General features: G+C 41.5%; 3 protein-coding genes across 3 annotated transcripts; all 3 read right to left on the bottom strand.

Moving 5' to 3' along the window:
- Nucleotides 1-239: 239 nt before the first annotated feature.
- Nucleotides 240-4203, bottom strand: LOC134616783 (E3 ubiquitin/ISG15 ligase TRIM25-like). Its single transcript, XM_065469527.1, has 2 exons — nucleotides 3070-4203; nucleotides 240-245 (listed from the first exon to the last, which is right to left on the bottom strand). Exons 1-2 carry the CDS (start codon nucleotides 4201-4203, stop codon nucleotides 240-242), a joined length of 1140 nt encoding a protein of 379 aa, XP_065325599.1.
- A 4536-nt stretch (nucleotides 4204-8739) lies between these two features.
- Nucleotides 8740-10972, bottom strand: LOC134617098 (tripartite motif-containing protein 16-like). Its single transcript, XM_065469572.1, has one exon. The coding sequence runs from the start codon at nucleotides 10866-10868 to the stop codon at nucleotides 9231-9233; it is 1638 nt and encodes a 545-aa protein (XP_065325644.1). The 5' UTR covers nucleotides 10869-10972; the 3' UTR covers nucleotides 8740-9230.
- A 5992-nt stretch (nucleotides 10973-16964) lies between these two features.
- On the bottom strand, nucleotides 16965-19037 carry LOC134616564 (tripartite motif-containing protein 16-like). The gene has a single exon (XM_063461437.1). The coding sequence runs from the start codon at nucleotides 19012-19014 to the stop codon at nucleotides 17347-17349; it is 1668 nt and encodes a 555-aa protein (XP_063317507.1). The 5' UTR covers nucleotides 19015-19037; the 3' UTR covers nucleotides 16965-17346.
- Between the last annotated feature and the right edge of the window lie 2172 nt (nucleotides 19038-21209).

Here is a 21209-nt window from a genome sequence, read left to right as displayed (position 1 = left end):
GTTCATACCTCAAAATGCATTTAAAAAAGTGTCCATTTGTCCACACATTAAAATTAACCACAAAAATTATGTCTTCATTCATTACATACATACATATGTATGTATTACATACATAGAATGTGTTCATTTACAAAACAAGAAAATATTTTGTCTGCCAAAAAGATAGATGCAAATGTAATTATATATTTAGGATATGATAAACAGAATATATGTGTTAAAGGCAGGTCTGGTGATTACATTTAGGCCTGGGAAGTGGAAGAGAGACAACAACATAAAAATACATAAAAACAAATGTTAAACAATCATTTAGAGCACAGAGGAGTTTACATTTTCATTTCATTTTATGAAGTTCAAATTGTCAAATGTTTCACTGACTTTCCATCTCTGTGTTGTAATAAAAGACAAAGTGTAGATTTAAACACACTGAATTATGGATGACTTCAGTCTATCTGATTTCGCAAAAGTTTCCTGCATCACCTTCAAGCCAAAGTCCGACATAGACTGGCTGACTGAATGTTGTCTTGACCCTGAGGAGGTGACTCATGGTTTCAGAGACGCTGTAGAAGGACAAAATACCTGCTCTGTGATCCAGGTACACTCCTAATCTGGAACACCGAGGACCTGAGACAGGATTTTGGCTGTTGTTGTACCAAAATGTATAAGCATCTTTGGAAAAATTAAATGCCCAAGATTGGGCATTTCGTCCAAACCCACATTTTTTCCAGCTCTGCTCTCTGTTGATGTTCTTGTACGCGACTGCTACATAAACTCCTCCCCCTCTCCTCTCCACCTCCCAGTAACAACGTCCAGTCAGACTCTCTCTACTCAGGACCTGAAACCATCCAGTGAATCTGTCTGGATGATCAGAATAAAACTGATCTTGTTTCATTAACGTTACTCTTCTGTTCCCCTTCGATAACAACAAATATGTGTGCTGTGTTTGGATCCAGTGTGATTTCACATGAATATTTTAAGAATCCAGCTCTGGATTCAAATGGACCATTACGGCAAGGCTGGGATGGTCCATTTGGTAAAGTAAATCCGTTGGGCATCTTTCCTCGCCTTTAGACAATAATTCTGATGGCAAAAGAACCAAACGGGACAGGTTAAAAAAAAAAAAAAAAAAAAAAAGAATCCAGCTCTGGTCTTTGGCTCTGCTGGTGGATCTGACAGTAAAACATCCACTTCAGTGACTGTCAGTGAGATTTTTGTCCATTCCTCTCTCAGAATGTCCTGTAGTTTATCTCTGACCTCTGACACAGCTGCTGTCACATCCTCAAAGAACTTCAGAGGACGGATATTGATGCTGGAGATCCTCCCTTTCTTCCCTCCCCATCCTCAGCTACCTCCCTCTTCCCGCTCTACCACACCCACCCACACACGCAGGGCTTGGGGTGCAGATATGTCACCAGGGTACAGGGGAGGCACTCCCCCTCTGTCCCCTTCTGGCCACCTGTGCCTCAATTTTATTCTGCAACCTAGACATCCACATTACTCACACTCTCACATAACACATACATATAGGGCCTTGGGGGTGGGCACATTTTACAGCATCCAGAGGATGGTCGGTGTATTCCAACCCACCTCTGGCACTGGTGCCCTACCCTCAATTTTAATGCATATAGACACTGAGGGTTTTCGGGAGGAGCCGTGTTGCTCTCTGGCAGGATGCACCATGCCCTCCTGTGTTTTAAATGCACTTTAGAACAGCACACAGCAACACTACATATGAGCGGGCGGAGGGAGGTTTGGGGTCTTCACTCACCCCGGTTCTGTTAGCCGTCAGGGCTGGGGGGCTGGGAGGAGGTGCTGGCCGTCAGATTGGGGTCTGGGATGCGGGGCCTCCCTGCTACTGCAGATAAGGAGGCGGTCCGCTTGCCTCCACCCCAGAAAGAAGGGTTACACCTCCTGGGTCTAGGTGCGGCTTGCCCCTCTGGGGGCGGGGGAACCTGGACCTGGGATATAGAGTATGTTTGGGGAGTGTGATTGTCTGTGCAGTGTCTATTTGTGTCTCTCTACACGTTGGGTAAGTGCCGAGTATTTGGTTGTGTATATGAGGGTAGGAATGCACGTTTGAGTCTGCGTGCGCCTGTTCGTCTGTGTCTATATGTCAGGTTGGGTCTTAGACTCCACCTCTCTGGGAACATCTCAGGCCCTCCAAAGTACGGAGGCCTATCTCCCCTCACCACACTCCCTGCCGGTGGCTGATGCCCTCAGACGTTGGTGTGCTGGTGGTTCTTGTCGACTGGGGCTGGGCGCTCATGTATGTACCGGCTCACTCCTGGTGGCCGATTGGCGGGGCCTGGCGTCTGTGGCCCGGCTGGGCCCCTTCCGGGGGGTGGGGTGCCCTCAGGCCTCTGGGCCTGAAGCTCGGTCCTCTCTGGCGCAGCTGGCTGCCGGCAGAGCCCGCGGGCACGCCACTGCAACCCCCTCTGGCCTCTGCTCTGTGGCTGCTGGGTGACCTCTCGTTTGGGGCTTTACTCAGCTCTTCCCAGGAGGGTGGCACGGTTCCCCCCCTTTGATGGTCCTCGTACTCTGGGGCCTGGATCTCCTCCATACCTGCTTCATGCCCTGGGGGACGGGGCTATGGCTCCCCACACTCCCTAGCAGATCGTTACATGGAGAAACCTTTTGAATACAAGCATGCTTATCCACACAGGTGTACACACGGGTGTTCACAGACACAAACTACACCTTTCTTGGCTGCTACCTCAAAGCACATTGTGCGCTGTCTATCTTGCGTGCTGCACAATAACATTTAATATTTAGTATCTACTGTTATCTACTGCTAGCTAGTTTATTGTGATGGTGTTGTATTTATTATGTTGCTGTTTTTTGTTTGTTTGTTTTCTCTTCTGTTTTTTTTTCTCCATACAGGTGATCCAGGTGTTTTGTTTGTTTTCTCTTTCTTTCTTCTCCCCTTTCTCACCATCTCTTCTCCCCTCTATTTTTCTTTCTCTCCCTCTCTTTCTTTCATTCTTTCTCCCTGTATTAAAATTAAAAGAAAAAAAAAAAAAGAAAAAAAAGAAAGAAAAAAAAAAGAAAAAAAAAAGAAAAAAAGAATCCAGCTCTGGTCTTTGGCTCTGCTGGTGGATCTGACAGTAAAACATCCACTTCAGTGACTGTCAGTGAGATGTTTGTCCATTCCTCTCTCAGAATGTCCTGTAGTTTATCTCTGACCTCTGACACAGCTGCTGTCACATCCTCAAAGTAGCTCAGAGGACGGATAATGATGCTGGATGAGTCTGTAGACTCACTGAGTGCTGACAGTGAGGGGTAGTTGTGTAGAAACTGGATGTGATCCTCTGTGTGTGAGAGCTGCTTCAGCTCAGCATCTTTCCTCTTCAGCTCAGTGATCTCCTGCTCCAGCTTCTCCTGAAGCTCTTTGACTCGACTCACTTCAGTTTCCTGCTGGGATCTGATCTGCTGCTTCACATCAGAGCTTCTTTTCTGGATGAGATGGATCAGCTCAGTGAAGATCTTCTCACTGTGCTCCACTGTTTGATCAGCAGACTGATTGATGGCCTCCACCTCCTGTTGAAGCAGCTTCACATCTTTCTCTCTGTCCTGGATTCTCTGCTGGATGTTTTGTCGACTCACCTCCAGCTCTCTCTGCCTCTCAGTCCTTTCTGCTGCAGCTGAGACTGTGTCGTGGCCTTTATGTTCATCCACAGGGCAGAGATAACAGATACTCTGCTGATCAGTACGGCAGAACATCTTCATCACCTCATCATGACGAGAGCAGATGTTCTCCTGGAGCTTCTTGGAGGGCTCCACCAGCTTGTGTTTCTTTAATGCAGCCACATCATAATGAGGCTGAAGGTGTTTCTCACAGTAAGAAACCAAACACATCAGACAGGATTTCACAGCTTTTAGCTTCATGCCAGAGCACAGATCACAGGCCACATCTTCAGGTCCAGCATAGCAGTGATCAGCAGGAGCAGCTTGGAGTCCAGTCTTCTTCAGCTCCTCCACTAAATCTGCTAACATGGTGTTTTTCTCCAGGACAGGCCTCGCTGGGAAAGTCTGTCTGCACTGAGGGCAGCTGTAGATTTTCTTCTCTTCCTCTTCATCCCAGAAGCTTTTAATACAGTTCATGCAGTAGCTGTGTCCACAGGGAATAGTCACCGGATCCTTCAGTAGATCCAAACAGACTGAACAAGAGAAGGTTTCTCGGTCCAACTGAACTCCTTTCTGCGCCATTTCACCCAACAGTGTCAGCGACTGTTTGAGTTTCTTTGCCTTACAACTGAAACTACACTGGGCTGTTATGTAAGCAACATAACTTTCTGCAGTAAATGGTGTCTGCCAGCTCTTACACAAGACCACCTGTTGATCAAACTGCAGCGGAGGGACAACGCAAACATGTGGACCACGAAGAAATAAAGTGTCAGAGAGTGAGAAGAATAGGAAGGATTATCAGGTTTTTTACAATTCTTCATTTAAGACTTTGTTCACATTAACTTTTAGATGGTAAATGAAAATTTAACGTATAAATGCAATTACTAAAATTCTTAGTTTTGTCACTTATACACCAATGTGACATTTAGTCCAGGAAAGCTGTAAGCTTTACTCTCAGCTGTAAGGTGGGGTATGCCCTGGATAGGTGTCCAGTCTATCAGAATTATGCAAGATTTAAACATTTCAACTAAATATTCCAATCACAGGGCAAATGAGGGTATTGTGAAAATGTGGTAGGGTTACTTTGACTAAGGTAAGGCCCCAGTTCCACAGGCATAGAGACCAGTCAACAACCACTGGCTACAAGGGAAAAGTGAATATTCACCAGACTCAGCAGCTGGTGAGTGTTTGCTGGAGTTTGCTGGGAGTTGGTAGCTTGAAATTGGTTGCAAGAAGGTAAAAAGGTTTTGGTTGCTAGAAGGTTGTTGTGGTTACCAGTAATTGTCATGGAAGAAACACTCGAAAACTATTCACCAGTTGATACTGGGACTCACGAGTTGAGCCTTTTGAAATGTGTTGGTACAATGCAGTCAGGCACAGCTTTGACAGCGTTTCCAGTTTGCGTACTTTGAATGGCATCAGTCATGTTTGAAGCTACAGCAACGCAACAAGAGATCCTTTCTTTCAGTGAAGACAGTGTACTAGGCTTTTGTTGTCAAAGGGAGGATGGGTGTTATGCAAACTTAAGCTGCACTAAATGAGCTCCTATATAAACAGTAGCTTGATTGATAATGTACAAATGCAAATATAGTTGTCACCTGACTCTGCAGCTGAACCTGTTGGAGACCGATCCAGAGCTGAGTGAATTTGGCTGTATGATAATCATGTGATTTGATTTCAACAATATGAAGAGGCTGCGGGACATATGTGAAAGTTAGACAAGTTAACTTGTGTTATCCACAAACAAACAAGACCGTCCTGATAAGTTTCAACCTTTGAACAGTTTGTATCTTTGAACTGTGATTGATTGGCCACCAGAAATTCAGAGAAAACGACGTACAGAGACTGTGTTGAAAACAAAGTGTCGATAGAGTGTGTTGAAAATGTTAATGTCAGGAACAAACCGAAATTACAGGGCCAGTAAATGTAGCTTGTGAAAGTAGTTGAAAAATTAAAGAGAAATGTCTTCACACGACTGCAGTCACACAGAAAATGTCTAAAGCAAGTCCTGTTTTTCAATTCTACAATGTTAGTGTCGCAGTCTGCGAGGCAGGACTCAGGAGCAGACACAGGCAAGGAGACGGAACTGAACTTGAACGAAGAGCGAGTCTTTATTTGGCTGGTAGCAAGAGATACACATGAAACTATGAAGACTATGAAAAACAAAGAAGCTATGACAACAATGTCTTTAAACTATGACATAAGCTATGATTTTAAACTATGACTAGACGTGGAAACACAGATGTTCTGACAAAGACAGAATAGAACACACAGACTAAATACACACAAGAACTGATCAGGGGAAGTGGAAACACACGAGAAACAGCTGACACAAATGCACATAATGCCACACAGTGGAGTTGTAAAGCTAAGCACACTGACCAAGGGAAACACAGGACCTTTACAAAATAAAATAGAAAACATAGACGAGACAATACCAGCTTAACAGATTTGGCACACATGAAAAACTAGACAGGAACCCAAACACAGAAACCAAGGAGACAGTGATAAATAATGGCCGAGCTTATCCTCAACTAAAACCGAAATAAGAATCACACAAATTATAATCACAAATCTAACATAAGACAAATACAAACTACACTCAGAACGCCGAGTCAGAGACCCAGCCTGTGACAGTTAGATGGCACAGCTCCAGACCAAATAACTGAGAAACGAACGATACACTCGTACAGGACGCCATGATTTATTAGCAGGAATACAGTTACTCATATTTTGTATTTTAAATACGTAACGGCGGTACATGTATTCCGTTACTCCCCAACACTGGATCCAGGTACACTCCTACTCTGGAGGAGTGACCTGAGAAAGCTCTGGTCTTTGGCTCTGGTTGTGTGAGTAAAGCCTCCACTTCAGTGACTGCTAATGAAATTATACTTTTTACTTGTGGTGCTTTTTATTTTATTTTATAAAACAGTTAGAACAAATTGATTAAAATAGCAACCCTGTTTTGAGCCCCTTGCTGCTCCTGCTGTGGATGATTAGGTTTTGCTGTTTGTTTTGTGATTTGAATAGATAATTTGGGGTTTAATCAAACACGAGAAAACAATAAATAAGAGAATACAGTCATTTCATGTACGACACATATGACATATGTTTATTTTTATTCTTATTTATTCATATTTATTACCAATTCTACTGTCTTAGTCTGTGGTGCTCCTTCATGGTTTGAGCTCCAACAGCTGAGTTTCAACCCTGTTTTGAGCCCCGTGCTGCTCTTGCTGTGGAGGATTAGGTTTTGCTGTTTCTTTTGTGATTTGTTTTTTCTTTGGAGGACTTGGGTATTGCCCTTAAGGTGGAGTAGAGTAGCTGCCTTGGCAGAGGTTTGCACTCTCAGAGTGCTTCTTGCTGACACTGGTCTGCTCTGGTGAAACTACAATGTCTCCAAGTTGGACTACAAACATGCATGTTAGCCTAATTTACTCTAATAGTTCTAACTGTTTTATAAACATCTTTTTAAAAAACACAAAAAGTGAAAAATATAGTTTCATTACCAAGGTTGTAATATTAAACAAACCACAATAAAGAGTCAATAAAGTGAAATATTTGTCACATTGAGATCAGTTGCTTTTGCTCATCCTGTCCAATCATATCTTATCTTCCCACTAAAGAGCCATTCCAAATAAATTAATCTTCTTATATATAGGTACAGTAGAGTTCAGCTGTGGGTGTAGCAGCCTGCTATTGAATGTACAAGACTTATCCGTAGGTTACGGCATGACATTGAAAACAATATTAATACATATGTACGGGTTGCAGCTGTTGCTCTCAGTCCCTAAATCACGGCTGAAACTTAGAGGAGACCGAGCGTTCTCTATTGTGGCTCATTTTTATTTGCTGGCCTTTGACTCAGTTGGTAACTGGAACTGTTATTTTATTGTTATTTATGTACTGTATTTGTTATTTTTATTGTACTTTTTATATTTCTGCTGTGCAGCACTTTGGTCGGCCATGTGTTGTTTTTAAGGTGCTGTATAAATAAATTATGGTATGGTATGTATGGGGTTACTTGAGTTCATATATGTATTTAACAATGCAGCTACAATACAGTAAAAAGCATAAACTTTAAATGGCCTTCTGTCAGGGTTCCTGGGTCGTTGACCCAGTGTTTTCTGTTCATGTTCGGTTCCTTTTTCACCTGTTCATATTTCCTGCTTGTCTGTGCCAGCCTCCTGTCCACATGCATTATGTTCTAGTTCTCTTCCTGTGTGTCATCAGTTCAGCTGTGTACTCCCTTGTTGTGTCATTGTTACTGTTGCCGTTACTGTGCGTGTTTTCAGTTTAGCTCAGCCAGTCATCCAGTCAGTGTTCGTTCATGTTCTGTTCATCCATTCTCAGTAATAAACAGCCTTTAGTTCATCACTCATCCATGAGTCCTGCGTTTGGGTCCTCTTTTCCTTCCCTCCACACCACGAAGCTTGACACCTTAAGCACTGAACCCTGATTTAACCCTTATGGCCTCACCAGGCATTTTTATTCATTTACTTGAACTTTTTTGTTAGTTTTTTGGCTGTGTTATAACTTGTGGGATTGATTTTTGCAGGAAATCTACTTTTAAGTCAAATTTTTGAAATGTAGTGCTTTTTACCCTTACTTGTCATCCATATAGTTGATGCATTTTGCATGCTTTTGAGTCTTTTGTGTAAAAAAATGTACACTCAAAAATTTGTCATAAAATCCTCATACAACAATATGTTTTTTTTTAGCTTTTTTTTCATAAATGACCTAATCAGCTTGAGCCCTTTTCCAAAATGATCTAACATTGAATTATTTTCAGGATTTCAATCATTTTAATGCCAGTTTAAATATTTGAATGATTAAGAATCTATTCAAACCAACACAAAAAACTCCTAAATATTTTTCATGTAATAAATAGTTCACGGATGACACATGATTACATTATGATTTTTTGTGTCATGCAAAATACCTCCTGTGGACTCCTCCATGGACAGAAATGTGCATGAACAACATCTGTTAATTTTCTCATATGAATATAATCTCATATAAATCGTATTCCCTGATTATGAAACGGTTTCAGTTCACTGTTAAACTTTATTTTTTTGTGGGAGATCCTAGAATGAAGACAAAGGTAAAGACTGTGACATTCTTTTAATTATTAAAACCTTCAATTTGTTTGTCAGCTTAGACAACAACATCATAAGTATTTGGTGTGCTAAACATAAATATAATTCTCTATTCTTTCTTCATATACTGATACAAAAAACTGTGTGAACATTTCTTTAAAGGGGGTCTGCCCATGTCTCTGTCCTTGAAGTGGAACAGAAACAACAAGGTAAAAAGACATCAATACAAATATTCATTTATACATTTGGAGCACAGAGATGTTTCCATTTTCATGTAAAAAATAATTTTACAAATTAAAAACATTATGCGTGATGATAGCCTCCATGGCTAAACAGACAAATGAATAATCTCCAGAGAATGAACTCCAAAACATCAAGAGAACAACTGGAAAATGTCGAGGTACCACCCACAATGTTGACTGACAGCTGATCTCTGTGCAGAACAGAAATGGCACAACAATGATGGAGAAAACATTAAATGCACATTTATATGAATATGAAATTCTATTATAGTTTACAGAATTTAGCACTTATTACACCAGAGTAAAGCCAGAGTCCAGCATAGAGCGGCTGAGTGAATGTGGTCTGGACTCTGTGGAGGAGAGTCATGGTTTCAGAGACGCTGTAGAAGGACAAAATACCTGCTCTGTGATCCAGGTACACTCCTACTCTGGAGGACTGAGGACCTGAGACAGGAGTTTGGATGTTGTTGTACCAAAATGTATAACTACTTTTGTAATAATTGAATGCCCAAGAATTTTCATTACGTCCCAATTTACACTCATTACCCCACCCTGTTCTACTGATATCCTTGTAAGCGACTGCGACATGAATTCCTCTCCCTCTCCACTCCACCTCCCAGTAACAACGTCCAGTCAGACTCTCTCTACTCAGGGCCTGACACCAATAAGTGAATCTGTCTGGATGATGATAATAACACTGTTGTTCATTCATTACTGTTACTTTTCTGTTCCCCTCTGATAATAACAGCTGTTTGTTTGCTGTGTTTGGATCCAGTGTGATTTCACATGAATATTTTAAGAATCCAGCTCTGGTCTTTGGCTCTGGCTCCACTTCAGTGACTGTCAGTGAGATGTTTGTCCAGTCCTCTCTCAGAATGTCCTGTAGTTTATCTCTGACCTCTGACACAGCTGCTGTCACATCCTCAAAGTAGCTCAGAGGACGGATATTGATGCTGGATGAGTCTGTAGACTCACTGAGTGCTGACAGTGAGGGGTAGTTGTGTAGAAACTGGATGTGATCCTCTGTGTGAGAGAGCTGCTTCAGCTCAGCATCTTTCCTCTTCAGCTCAGTGATCTCCTGCTCCAGCTTCTCCTCAAGCTCTTTGACTCGACTCACTTCAGTTTCCTGCTGGGATCTGATCTGCTGCTTCACATCAGAGCTTCTTTTCTGGATGAGATGGATCAGCTCAGTGAAGATCTTCTCACTGTGCTCCACTGTTTGATCAGCAGACTGATTGATGGCCTCCACCTCCTGTTGAAGCAGCTTCACATCTTTCTCTCTGTCCTGGATTCTCTGCTGGATGTTTTGTCGACTCACCTCCAGCTCTCTCTGCCTCTCAGTCCTTTCTGCTGCAGCTGAGACTGTGTCGTGGCCTTTATGTTCATCCACACAGCAGAGATAACAGATACTCTGCTGATCAGTACGGCAGAACATCTTCATCACCTCATCATGACGAGAGCAGATGTTCTCCTGGAGCTTCTTGGAGGGCTCCACCAGCTTGTGTTTCATTAATGCAGCCACATCATAATGAGGCTGAAGGTGTTCCTTACAGTAAGATGCCAGACAAAATAAACAGGACTTGAAGGCTTTCATTTGTCTTCCAGTGCAGACATCACAGGCCACATCTTCAGGTCCAGCATAGCAGTGATCAGCAGGAGCAGCTTGGAGTCCAGTCTTCTTCCACTCCTCCACTAAATCTGCTAACATCGTGTTTTTCACCAGGACAGGCCTCGGTGTGAAGGGGTGTCTGCACTGAGGGCACCTACAATTTTCCTTCTGATCCTCTCCATCCCAGTGGGTTTTAATACAGTTCATGCAGTAGTTGTGTCCACAGGGAATAGTCACCGGATCCTTCAGTAGATCCAGACAGATTGAACAGCAGAACTTTTCTTGCTGTGCCATTTCACCCTGCAGTGTCTAACTGTCAGAAACAAGGAAAGTAGTTGCTCACCACAGACATGCTGGTTACACCCATCCAGGAACTGGAAAACACGTGAACAAGAATGGACAAGGAAATTTATGCACCACCGAAGTGGGCGGAGTCAACAGTGTTTTTTCCAGGAACAGGAGTTTATGAAGAGGCAGGACATGTTTGGCAAGTACAGCCATACAAACCTGTCACAGTAGAGATGACATAAATGCAAGACAGATCTGTTAAGAAACAAAACGCGAGCCTTCATTGGCTGATAAAAGACAGAAGAATCCCCTAAAAGGACATTAAAATCACACAACAGGAGGGAGAGGACTGTCAAACAAACACACGTTAAAGAACTGACACTGTGATAATCACAAAAAAAGAAAACCACACAATGATGTAGACAGTGAACGAAGATGGTACTGGAAACACACAAGAAAAATAAATTAAAATTATGCCACAATCATAACCCCCCCACCCCCCACCCCCCTTTTGTTTAAAGCTTAGAAAGTCAAAATCAGAAGTCAAAGAATAGAAAATTTGAAGTTTAACTAAACCAAAGAAAACAATAAATAAGAGAATACAGTCACTTCATGCACTACACATACAACATGTGTTTATTTTTATTCTTATTTATTACCAATTCTACTGTCTTAGTCTGTGGTGCTCCTTCGTGCTTCGAGCTCCAACAGAAGTTGAGTTTCAACCCTGTTTTGAGCCCCTTGCTGCTCTTGCTGTGGAGGTTTTGCTGTTTCTTTTGTGATTTGTTTTTTTGGGGGGATTTACTCATTTGTCTCGCCCATCCTGGTAAGTGAGCCAGTACAGATAAAAAAGAGTTGGACGTTCCCCTTAAGGTGGACTAGACTTTTTTGTCCTTTTTTATGTTTATGCATTGATGTGTTTGCTTTTCACGGGCTGCAGTGAAACTAATTAGGTGTAAAAATCAAGAACAACATTTGTTCTCTTCACTTATTGTGCTTTTAACCTGTTACAGTGCAGTGAAATTGTTCTCAGCCTGCTGTTGAGATTGCGAGGTATTGCATTGTTTGTCACGAGCTGATTAATTCATGCGAAACAAAGATTTTTTTTTCCATTAATCTTCATTGAACAGAAGCTTTTTTGTAGTAACCTGTCCTAACAGGTTACTATAATGTGGGTACTAACATGTGTTGTTACTGCAAGTAACAAAGTGCCTAAAGCTACAGTTTTAAAAGCCTTCTTTGCCAAGTTGTCTGTCATTTGTATACCCGACACTGATTCTTCCCTTGAGTTGCGTGCTTTTTTATGCTTGAAGGATTATCAGGTCAATGTTAAGCAGCTTAAAAGGGTGTGTGGGGACTATAAAACACTATCACAAAGCCTTGAGAATTATTGCTCAAGGACATTAAATTTTTCTTTTTAGAAAGTCTGGCCCCTTGAAAGCAAAATATAAACAAATGAAGGGTGACTCAAAGCTTTTACACAGCACTGCAAGTCTTGTAAAAGATTTTTATTATTGAATATATAAACCAATTTTTCCACACTGGTAGAAACAACATTATTCTGGCATTGTCATCCTCTACTTAACACATTCTTCAGACGTATATGTTCTTGTAGGAATACACATTGGGGCATTCCACATACTGAAGACTTGATTAGCTGTAAACATGTGCTTTTAAGTTTTAAGAAAAAAAAATTAAATAAAGATAACTTTATGTATCTACAGCTGGTTCCTACACCACAGGAATGAGGCCTAGGAACAAATTACTCTGTATCAAAGGTGATATTCTAGATCTTTTAGGACAATATCATGATTCAATGTGTGAAACAGAATTCAATTATTAGTTGGTCAAAAGTCAATGACGTTGCAGTTTTACACTTGCATCATTGAATCTATCCTCACCTCCTCCATCACCATCTGCTATGCTGCCCATGGACAAAGGCTGGCTGCAGTGCGTCATCCACTAAGGAGACGGTGATTGGCTGCCCACACAAGATCACCTGAGACAGGCAAGGAAGAGTGCTGCTGACTCTTCCCACACCGGACATGAACTGTTTATGACACTCCCCTCAGGGTCCATCAGAACTAACAGCTCAGAGCATAACAGCAGTTTCTTTCACCAGGCTGCTGGACTATTAAACAACACCCCCCTCACCCCACAACTTTGCACATCATCTTCTATTTATATGATGCACTTCTCCCTATCTCCCATTTATGGCCTTTTCATGTATTTTAATTTCGGTTATAATATCTGTGTATATGACTCGCTCATATCACTGTGACTCCAGGACAAATTGCTTGTTTGTGTGTAAACCAATTCTGATTCTGAGCTATGGTTTCCCGTCCTTAACATAGATGGCCTCCTTCACTCTGCTTTGCAAAGAGCCTGTCCTCTCTGATCTTACAATATGCGTATTGTTGTCCTCAAAGCAGCTGAGGAGGAGGAACGGGCACTACTTCAAGTTATTCTAGTTAGTTAATGCAGGCAGTTTGAAAGTTCTTAGATCGTTAGTAGAGAAGTAGAGAAACCAACACCGTGAGAAGATCCGTGACTTCACTTATGCATCAAGCTTTTCTTTGGTAATAAATATCCTGATGACTGATTTATCAAACTTACCCAGAAAGACTTGTTGGTAGGAGTTTATTTTGTTGCTTATAATTACTGACAATGACAATAATGACTAACTGCCTGTCAGACACTCATACTCATTGTTTCTTTCTGTGTTTATTTATATCCTCAGTGTCAGTCACAATGCACAATAGCTGGAAAAACCAGTATGTAAAAAAAGTAAAAGTTCTCTACGAGTCATAGGGCTGATCATTTTCTTATTAAAAAAAAGTACACGTAGTGTGCGGTATAGTGCCATAGTTACTTAACTTATGAAGTCTAGTTTACTTTTGAATAAACAATTTCTGACAGATTAGAAATTCAGGGTTCAGGGTTTAGTATATGTGTTCCTTACCATGTTGATGTTGAGCCTAAACACAGATAAGGCCACTAATTATGTATTCTAGATGATTCCTTTAAGATTTATATTCAACTGTAAAACATTATTTATAGTAAACGTTGTTATTCTCTGAAAAACATCAGCAGGTGAAGCAGTTGGTATATTAGCTGACAAAAAACTGGGAAGGGTTAAAGGCAAGACTTCACCGAGCAACAATCCACAAATGATTGTCACCTGTTTACCATCAAGCCGATCATTAACGGGAAGCAGCAGGTGCAAAGAAAAATAAATCATGGGCCACAATGGAAAGCTCAAACTGTCATTACCTTATTTACTACTACTTATCTAGTATAATTTCTGCATTTATGTATCATTATTACTATTTTTTTCACACTTTGTATTGCACTGTGTTTTAATCTCATACCTGGAGTGTGAGACAGTCTCAGGATTAAACCATGACAGGCCAAAGATTAAATCGTTGGGTGTGGCACAAGAATGTGTTGAAAAAGAAAGTAACGTTTGCTAACAAATTTATGGTTTAAATATTTTATTCCGACAATTAGCTATACTACAGTATAGTCATCTATCAATTGAGCTTGAAATGTTTACCTTCATTTGTTTTTAATAATGTTTAATAAAATAGAAAAATTAAGTACTAAAAATGATAATAATAGCATATAGTGATAATTTGTAGTCAATATATGACACCGTTGTAGATATAATTATACAGTTATTACACAAGGTTTGATCGTTAGTGTGAACTACAGTGGGGATGAAAGACAATCCTGGCAAAAGCCTCATTTAATACTGTAGGTTGTGTTTAAGTGTTTAGTAAATCAGATGAACGCACATTCAGATTTTTAATTATTTTTTACATGTGGAAACTGCACGTGAGTCTAACGTTCTGGGTGAAGAAGTGCATAATAGAAGTGAAGAATATAACATGGCAAGGTGGAGTGGGTGGGTGTGTTTATCATGTCTCCCTCCCTCAATCCCAACTGAGCACTGCAGAGCCTGGTTCTGCTGGAGGTTTCTTTGCTTTAAAAGGGAGTTTTTATTCCCCACTGTTGCCAAAGTGCTCCAAAATTCATCTTCCTGCACTTGTGTGAGTTCCCTGTGGATGCTCCAGCTCCAGCTCCTCTAGATCCCTGTTAGCAGGATGAAGGCGCCCTCTTGTGTTGACCTCAGTTTACAGACTTTAGTTGTCAACCTGCAGGAAGATGTGTAAAAACTAAATGTCATAAAACACTTTTGAACTAACTTAAAAAAAATCATAACCCCCAAAACCCAAACTGTCTTTGTCACAGTTAGCCAGGCAACCATGTGGAGAGAAGGGGCACTGAGAACAGCGCAGCTGTGAGTGAATTTATTTATAGTGAAATGCAAAATCCAAACAAAGACTGACAGAACCTAAACTGGCATAAACTAACTAAAAGAACATGAGGAAGGTAGTAAACGTTATGAAAACCTGAACCCCGGGAATGAAGAGCCTGAGACACAGAAGGAGAGCACTGAAAATAATACTGAAAACCGAAACCAAAAATCAATAATAGTACAAAACTCAAAACACTGGGTGGCAGACCCAGGACTGTGACAGTCTTAAACAAACAAGCCCAAAACAAACAAAAACCGAGCAGATAAGCTATTAGTGTTATTGTCATTTTCCCACTTTGTTTAAATATCTTACCCAACAGGACTTTTTTTTAAAAAAAGGAGCAAAACTTATTTCCCCGTATGGACGCTTCTATGATCTGGAATGAAGACAGAAGAAAAGACTTTGCTGAGAATTTTATTAATCCTGAAAAGTTGTAGTTTGATCACACATTAAAAAAGGAACTCATACATTTCATATATTCATTAAGATCTTTGTTGATTTTAACAATAAAAGTCTGCCAAACCGACACAAGGAAATCTGATAAAGGAAGATCTGCTGAATTCTTTGTTAAGGCCCATGAAGTGGAACAATAAGGACAACGTAAAAATACATGTTAATTTTCAACAAACATTTAGAGCACAGAGAAGTTTACATTTTCATGTGCAGAAATATTTTGTAAAAAGGAAATGATGATGAGCAGTGATAGCCTCCATAAACAGTCACAAGAAAGATCTCCTTTAAAAACTCAGAAACATCAAGAGAACAACTAGAAGATGTGGAGGTACCACCCATAATGTTTTTTTTTTTTTTTTTTAAAAACCTGTCCCGTTTGGTTCTTTTGCCATCAGAATTATTGTCTAAAGGCGAAGAAAGATGCCCAACGGATTTACTTTACCAAATGGACCATCCCAGCCTTGCCGTAATGGTCCATTTGATTTACCTTTTATTGTTTATTTTATTTTATTTTTTTTTTTTACTTGCTAGATACGGGACAGGGGAAAAGAAAAGGGAGAAAGAAAGAGGGGGGAAAAAACAAAACAAACAAAAAAAAAAAAAAAAACAGCGGAGAACAGGGACGGGGATAAAGGGCAAAAAACAAAAACCAACAAAATAAGCAGACAAAAAATACATATATCGATCACCTGGATCACCTGTTGAGAAAGAAAAAAGAAAACAAGCAGAAGAAAACGAGAGTAATAGAATAAACAACATCACAATGATATATGGGAATATAACACTACAAACTTAATATTAAACATTATTGTGCAGCACGTAAGATCGACAGCGCACAGTGTGCTTTGAGGTAGGAGCCAAAAAGGGTGTAGTTTGTGTGTGTGATCACCTGTGTGTACACCTGTGAGCATGAGCGCGCTTGTATTTAAAAGGTTCCTTAATGTAATGATCTGCTAGAGGGTGTGGGGGGCCACAGTCCCATCCTCCAGGGCATGAAGCAGGTATGGAGGAGATCAAAACTCCAGACATCCAGAGGCCCCCAGAACACAAGAGACCAAGGAAGACCAACAGAGGGGCAGCCGCGCCACTGTCCCAGAAAGAGCTGAGGAGAGTCCCAGATGAGGGATCACTCAGCAGCCGCGGAGCAGAAGCCAGGGGGGGTTGCAGTGACGTGCCCGTGAGCTCCGCCGGCAGCCAGCTGTGCCTGAGTGACCGAGCCCCAGGCCGAGAGGCCGAGGGCACCCCACCCCCGAAGTGGCCCGAGCGAGCCCCAGGTTCCAGGCCCCGATAAGCAGCCACCAAGGAGTGAGCCGGTGTGTACCCGGACGCCCACCCCCGGACACAAAGAACCACCAACGCATCGATGTCTGAGGGCGTCTGCCACCGGCAGGGGAAGTGGTGGGGGGAGATAGGCCTCCAAACCTTGGAGGGCCTAATGTTTGACTGACAGCTGATCTCTGTGCTGTTGAGAAATGCCACAACCAGCATGGAGAAAAAAAACAATAACGATATATTACAGATTAAAAAGCAGAACAATATTAAAGATTTTGGTCTATTTCAGTTTAATAAAATTAGCAGAATCTCCATGAGTGCAAACGTATTACACTGAATCCGGATGTGTGATTTCACAATCCAACAGGGATTCAAGCATGTCACCATTTTATAAAAGTAAAATACAACGATATTAGACAATACGAAAATACTTCATTCTACTTGAGTTTAATCAACTCAGCAGTGTCTCCAAAATTGCAGTAAAGCCAAAGTCCAGCATAGAGCGGCTGAGTGAATGTGGTCTGGACTCTGTGGAGGAGAGTCATGGTTTCAGAGACGCTGTAGAAGGACAAAATACCTGCTCTGTGATCCAGGTACACTCCTACTCTGGAGGACTGAGGACCTGAGACAGGAGTTTGGATGTTGTTGTGCCACAATTTATAATGGTTTTGATAACAATTTAATGACCAGGATTTGTCATTATGTCCAAATTTAGATTCATTCCCACAATCTTCTCTGATAATATTCTTATACGAAACTACTACATAACCTCCTCTCCCTCTCCATTGCACCTCCCAGTAGCAACGTCCAGTCAGACTCTCTCTACTCAGGACCTGATATCGTACAGTGAATCTGTCTGGATGATCAGAATAAGACTGTAGGTCTTCCATTAATGTTGCCTTTCTGTTCCCCTCTGATAATAACAGCTGTTTGTGTGCTGTGTTTGGATCCAGTGTGATTTCACATGAATATTTTAAGAATTCAGCTCTGGTCTTTGGCTCTGGTGGATCTGACAGTAAAACATCCACTTCAGTGACTGTCAGTGAGATGTTTGTCCATTCCTCTCTCAGAATGTCCTGTAGTTTATCTCTGACCTCTGACACAGCTGCTGTCACATCCTCAAAGTAGCTCAGAGGACGGATATTGATGCTGGATGAGTCTGTAGACTCACTGAGTGCTGACAGTGAGGGGTAGTTGTGTAGAAACTGGATGTGATCCTCTGTGTGTGAGAGCTGCTTCAGCTCAGCATCTTTCCTCTTCAGCTCAGTGATCTCCTGCTCCAGCTTCTCCTCAAGCTCTTTGACTCGACTCACTTCAGTTTCCTGCTGGGATCTGATCTGCTGCTTCACATCAGAGCTTCTTTTCTGGATGAGATGGATCAGCTCAGTGAAGATCTTCTCACTGTGCTCCACTGTTTGATCAGCAGACTGATTGATGGCCTCCACCTCCTGTTGAAGCAGCTTCACATCTTTCTCTCTTTCCTGGATTCTCTGCTGGATGTTTTGTCGACTCACCTCCAGCTCTCTCTGCCTCTCAGTCCTTTCTGCTGCAGCTGAGACTGTGTCGTGGCCTTTATGTTCATCCACACAGCAGAGATAACAGATAATCTGCTGATCAGTACGACAGAACATCTTCATCACCTCATCATGACGAGAGCAGATGTTCTCCTGGAGCTTCTTGGAGGGCTCCATCAGCTTGTGTTTCTTTAATGGAACCACATCATAATGAGGCTGAAGGTGTTCCTTACAGTAAGATGCCAGACAAAATAAACAGGACTTGAAGGCTTTCATTTTTCTTCCAGTGCAGACATCACAGGCCACATCTTCAGGTCCAGCATAGCAGTGATCAGCAGGAGCAGCTTGGAGTCCAGTGTTCTTCAGCTCCTCCACTAATTCTGCTAACATGGTGTTTTTCACCAGGACAGGCCTCGGTGTGAAAGTCTGTCTGCACTGAGGGCAGCTGTAGATTCTCTTCTTTTCCTCTGTATCCCAGTGGGTTTTAATACAGTTCATGCAGTAGTTGTGTCCACAGGGAATAGTCACCGGATCCTTCAGTAGATCCAAACAGACTGAACAGCAGAATTTTGTTTGGTCCATTTGATTCATGTGCTGTGCCGTTTCACCGTCTCTCAGCGACTGTCAGACAGTTTGACTTCCTCTGAACAGAAACAGCCTCTGTGCTCTGAAGGGAAACAGATCTCTGCTCTTGTTCACCTCCTACAGGAAATGAGGCTCACCAGCAACTGCATTTACACCATGTTGTTTAGACCCATCCTGATACAGACACATCTGTGAAGGGAGGCACTAAAAATATCTTGGCAGAGTGACAATGAGTTGTTTATTAGAGCCAGGGTATGGTTGCAGTTCTACTGTGCAGTCACAGACACACTTTGTATTATCCAAAGTTTTGCAGAATTCAGAATGTTATTTGAGCTATCCGATCTCCTTGCTGTGCAGTTTTGCCCTCACTGACTGACACTTTCTGAGTTCCGTAGGAAAAAAGAAATTGCTACTCGTGTTCACATCTTTAAGGAAATGAGATTTACTGCATATAAATTTTAGATACACCCTAATACAGATTGGTCTGTGAAGGGTAGGTACCACAAGTCATAAAATCATGAGGCACTGGTTTCAGGGTGTGTTATGTTTACATTACAGTATGCTGTAACAACTGTGACCTAGTTAATCTTTGATAGATGGACCTGGAGATTTGACATTTGGAGTGCAAGACCCAGCGAGTTTGTATTTTTTATGTTTTTCAAAAACCTTTATCAAAATTCATGAAGCTATTATGAATTAAGATCACACTTTAAATTTTAAATCGTTTCAATGTTAGTTCCTTCCTGCACTTTGTGAATGAGACACGGCTCCTGTTGACCTCTTACACAAAATCAGGCTCTTTAGCAACTATGTAAACACCATGCATTTTCAATACAGGCTTAAACAAACTTGTCTGTAAAGGGAATGTAACAAAGAGTCATAAAGAGCTTTATTTGTGACAGGCAGGGAGTGCTATGTTTTCTTTATATCATGCAATAACAACAGTGACCTAGTTACACTTTGGTTGTTGGACTTGTTGGAGCTGTAACATTCAGCATGTAACACCAGGGGATTGTGTGTTTTTAATATTTTTCAAAACCTAAGCAAAAAAATTTGAGTTTCAATGAATAAAGACCAAACTTTATATTTAGAAAAATCTTCATCTTAGTTCTTTCCCACACTTTGAGAATGAGGCGTGGGTACAACCGTACAGTAACACTGTAACAAATCAAACTCATTTTTAGATGAGAAGACTCTGTATGACAAGCATTACACCAGATATTTTATATGTATTTTGTCTATTTAACACAAGTCTAAACTTTGATGTCGTCATGGTCCTGGGTCATTAGACCCAGTGTTTGTGTTTAATATTGGTATCATCTGCTGCTTCACATCAGAGCTTCTTTTCTGGATGAGATGGATCAGCTCAGTGAAGATCTTCTCACTGTGCTCCACTGTTTGATCAGCAGACTGATTGATGGCCTCCACCTCCTGTTTCTCACAGTAGGAGATCAAAAATGCCAAACAGGACTTGAAGGCTTTCATTTTTCTCCCAGTGCAGACATCACAGGCCACATCTTCAGGTCCAGCATAGCAGTGATCAGCAGGAGCAGCTTGGAGTCCAGTCTTCTTCAGCTCTTCCACTAAATCTGCTAACATGGTGTTTTTCACCAGGACAGGTCTCGCTGTGAAAGTCTGTCTGCACTGAGAGCAGCTGTAGATTTTCTTCTCTTCCTCTTCATCCCAGAAGCTTTCAATACAGTCCATGCAGTAGCTGTGTCCACAGTAAATCCAAACAGACTGAACAGCAGAATTTTGTTTGGTCCATTTGATTCATGTGCTGTGCCGTTTCACCGTCTCTCAGTGACTGTCAGACAGTTTCACTTCCTCTGAACAGAAACAACCTCTGTGCTCTGAAGGGAAACAGATCTCTGCTCTTGTTCACCTCCTACAGGAAATGAGGCTCACCAGCAACTGCATTTACACCATGTTGTTTAGACCCATCCTGATACAGACACATCTGTGAAGGGAGGCTTTAAAGAATGATTCTGACAGAGATACAAATGGCATTTAAGGAAGGCAATGTTTGTGTTTGTCTGATGTGTCTGATTTGCAGGAGCATGCAGCAATACATTTGACCCAATTAAACTTTGATACAGTGGGATGCAAACGTTTGGGCAACCTTGTTAATAGTCATTATTTTCCTGTATAAATCGTTGGTTGTTACAATAGGAAATGTTAGTTAAATATATCATATAGGA

The sequence above is a fragment of the Pelmatolapia mariae genome, linkage group LG18 (assembly GCF_036321145.2).
Source record: "Pelmatolapia mariae isolate MD_Pm_ZW linkage group LG18, Pm_UMD_F_2, whole genome shotgun sequence".
Lineage (NCBI taxonomy): Eukaryota > Metazoa > Chordata > Actinopteri > Cichliformes > Cichlidae > Pelmatolapia > Pelmatolapia mariae.
Note: the sequence above shows the minus strand (reverse complement) of the source record. Positions and strands in the feature narration are given on the sequence as shown.

Excerpts from the sequence above, each read along its gene's own strand:
- LOC134616564 (XM_063461437.1), bottom strand. The coding sequence starts at position 19,014 with ATGAATCAAATGGACCAAACAAAATTCTGCTGTTCAGTCTGTTTGGAT.
- LOC134616783 (XM_065469527.1), bottom strand. The coding sequence starts at position 4,203 with ATGGCGCAGAAAGGAGTTCAGTTGGACCGAGAAACCTTCTCTTGTTCA.
- LOC134617098 (XM_065469572.1), bottom strand. The coding sequence starts at position 10,868 with ATGGCACAGCAAGAAAAGTTCTGCTGTTCAATCTGTCTGGATCTACTG.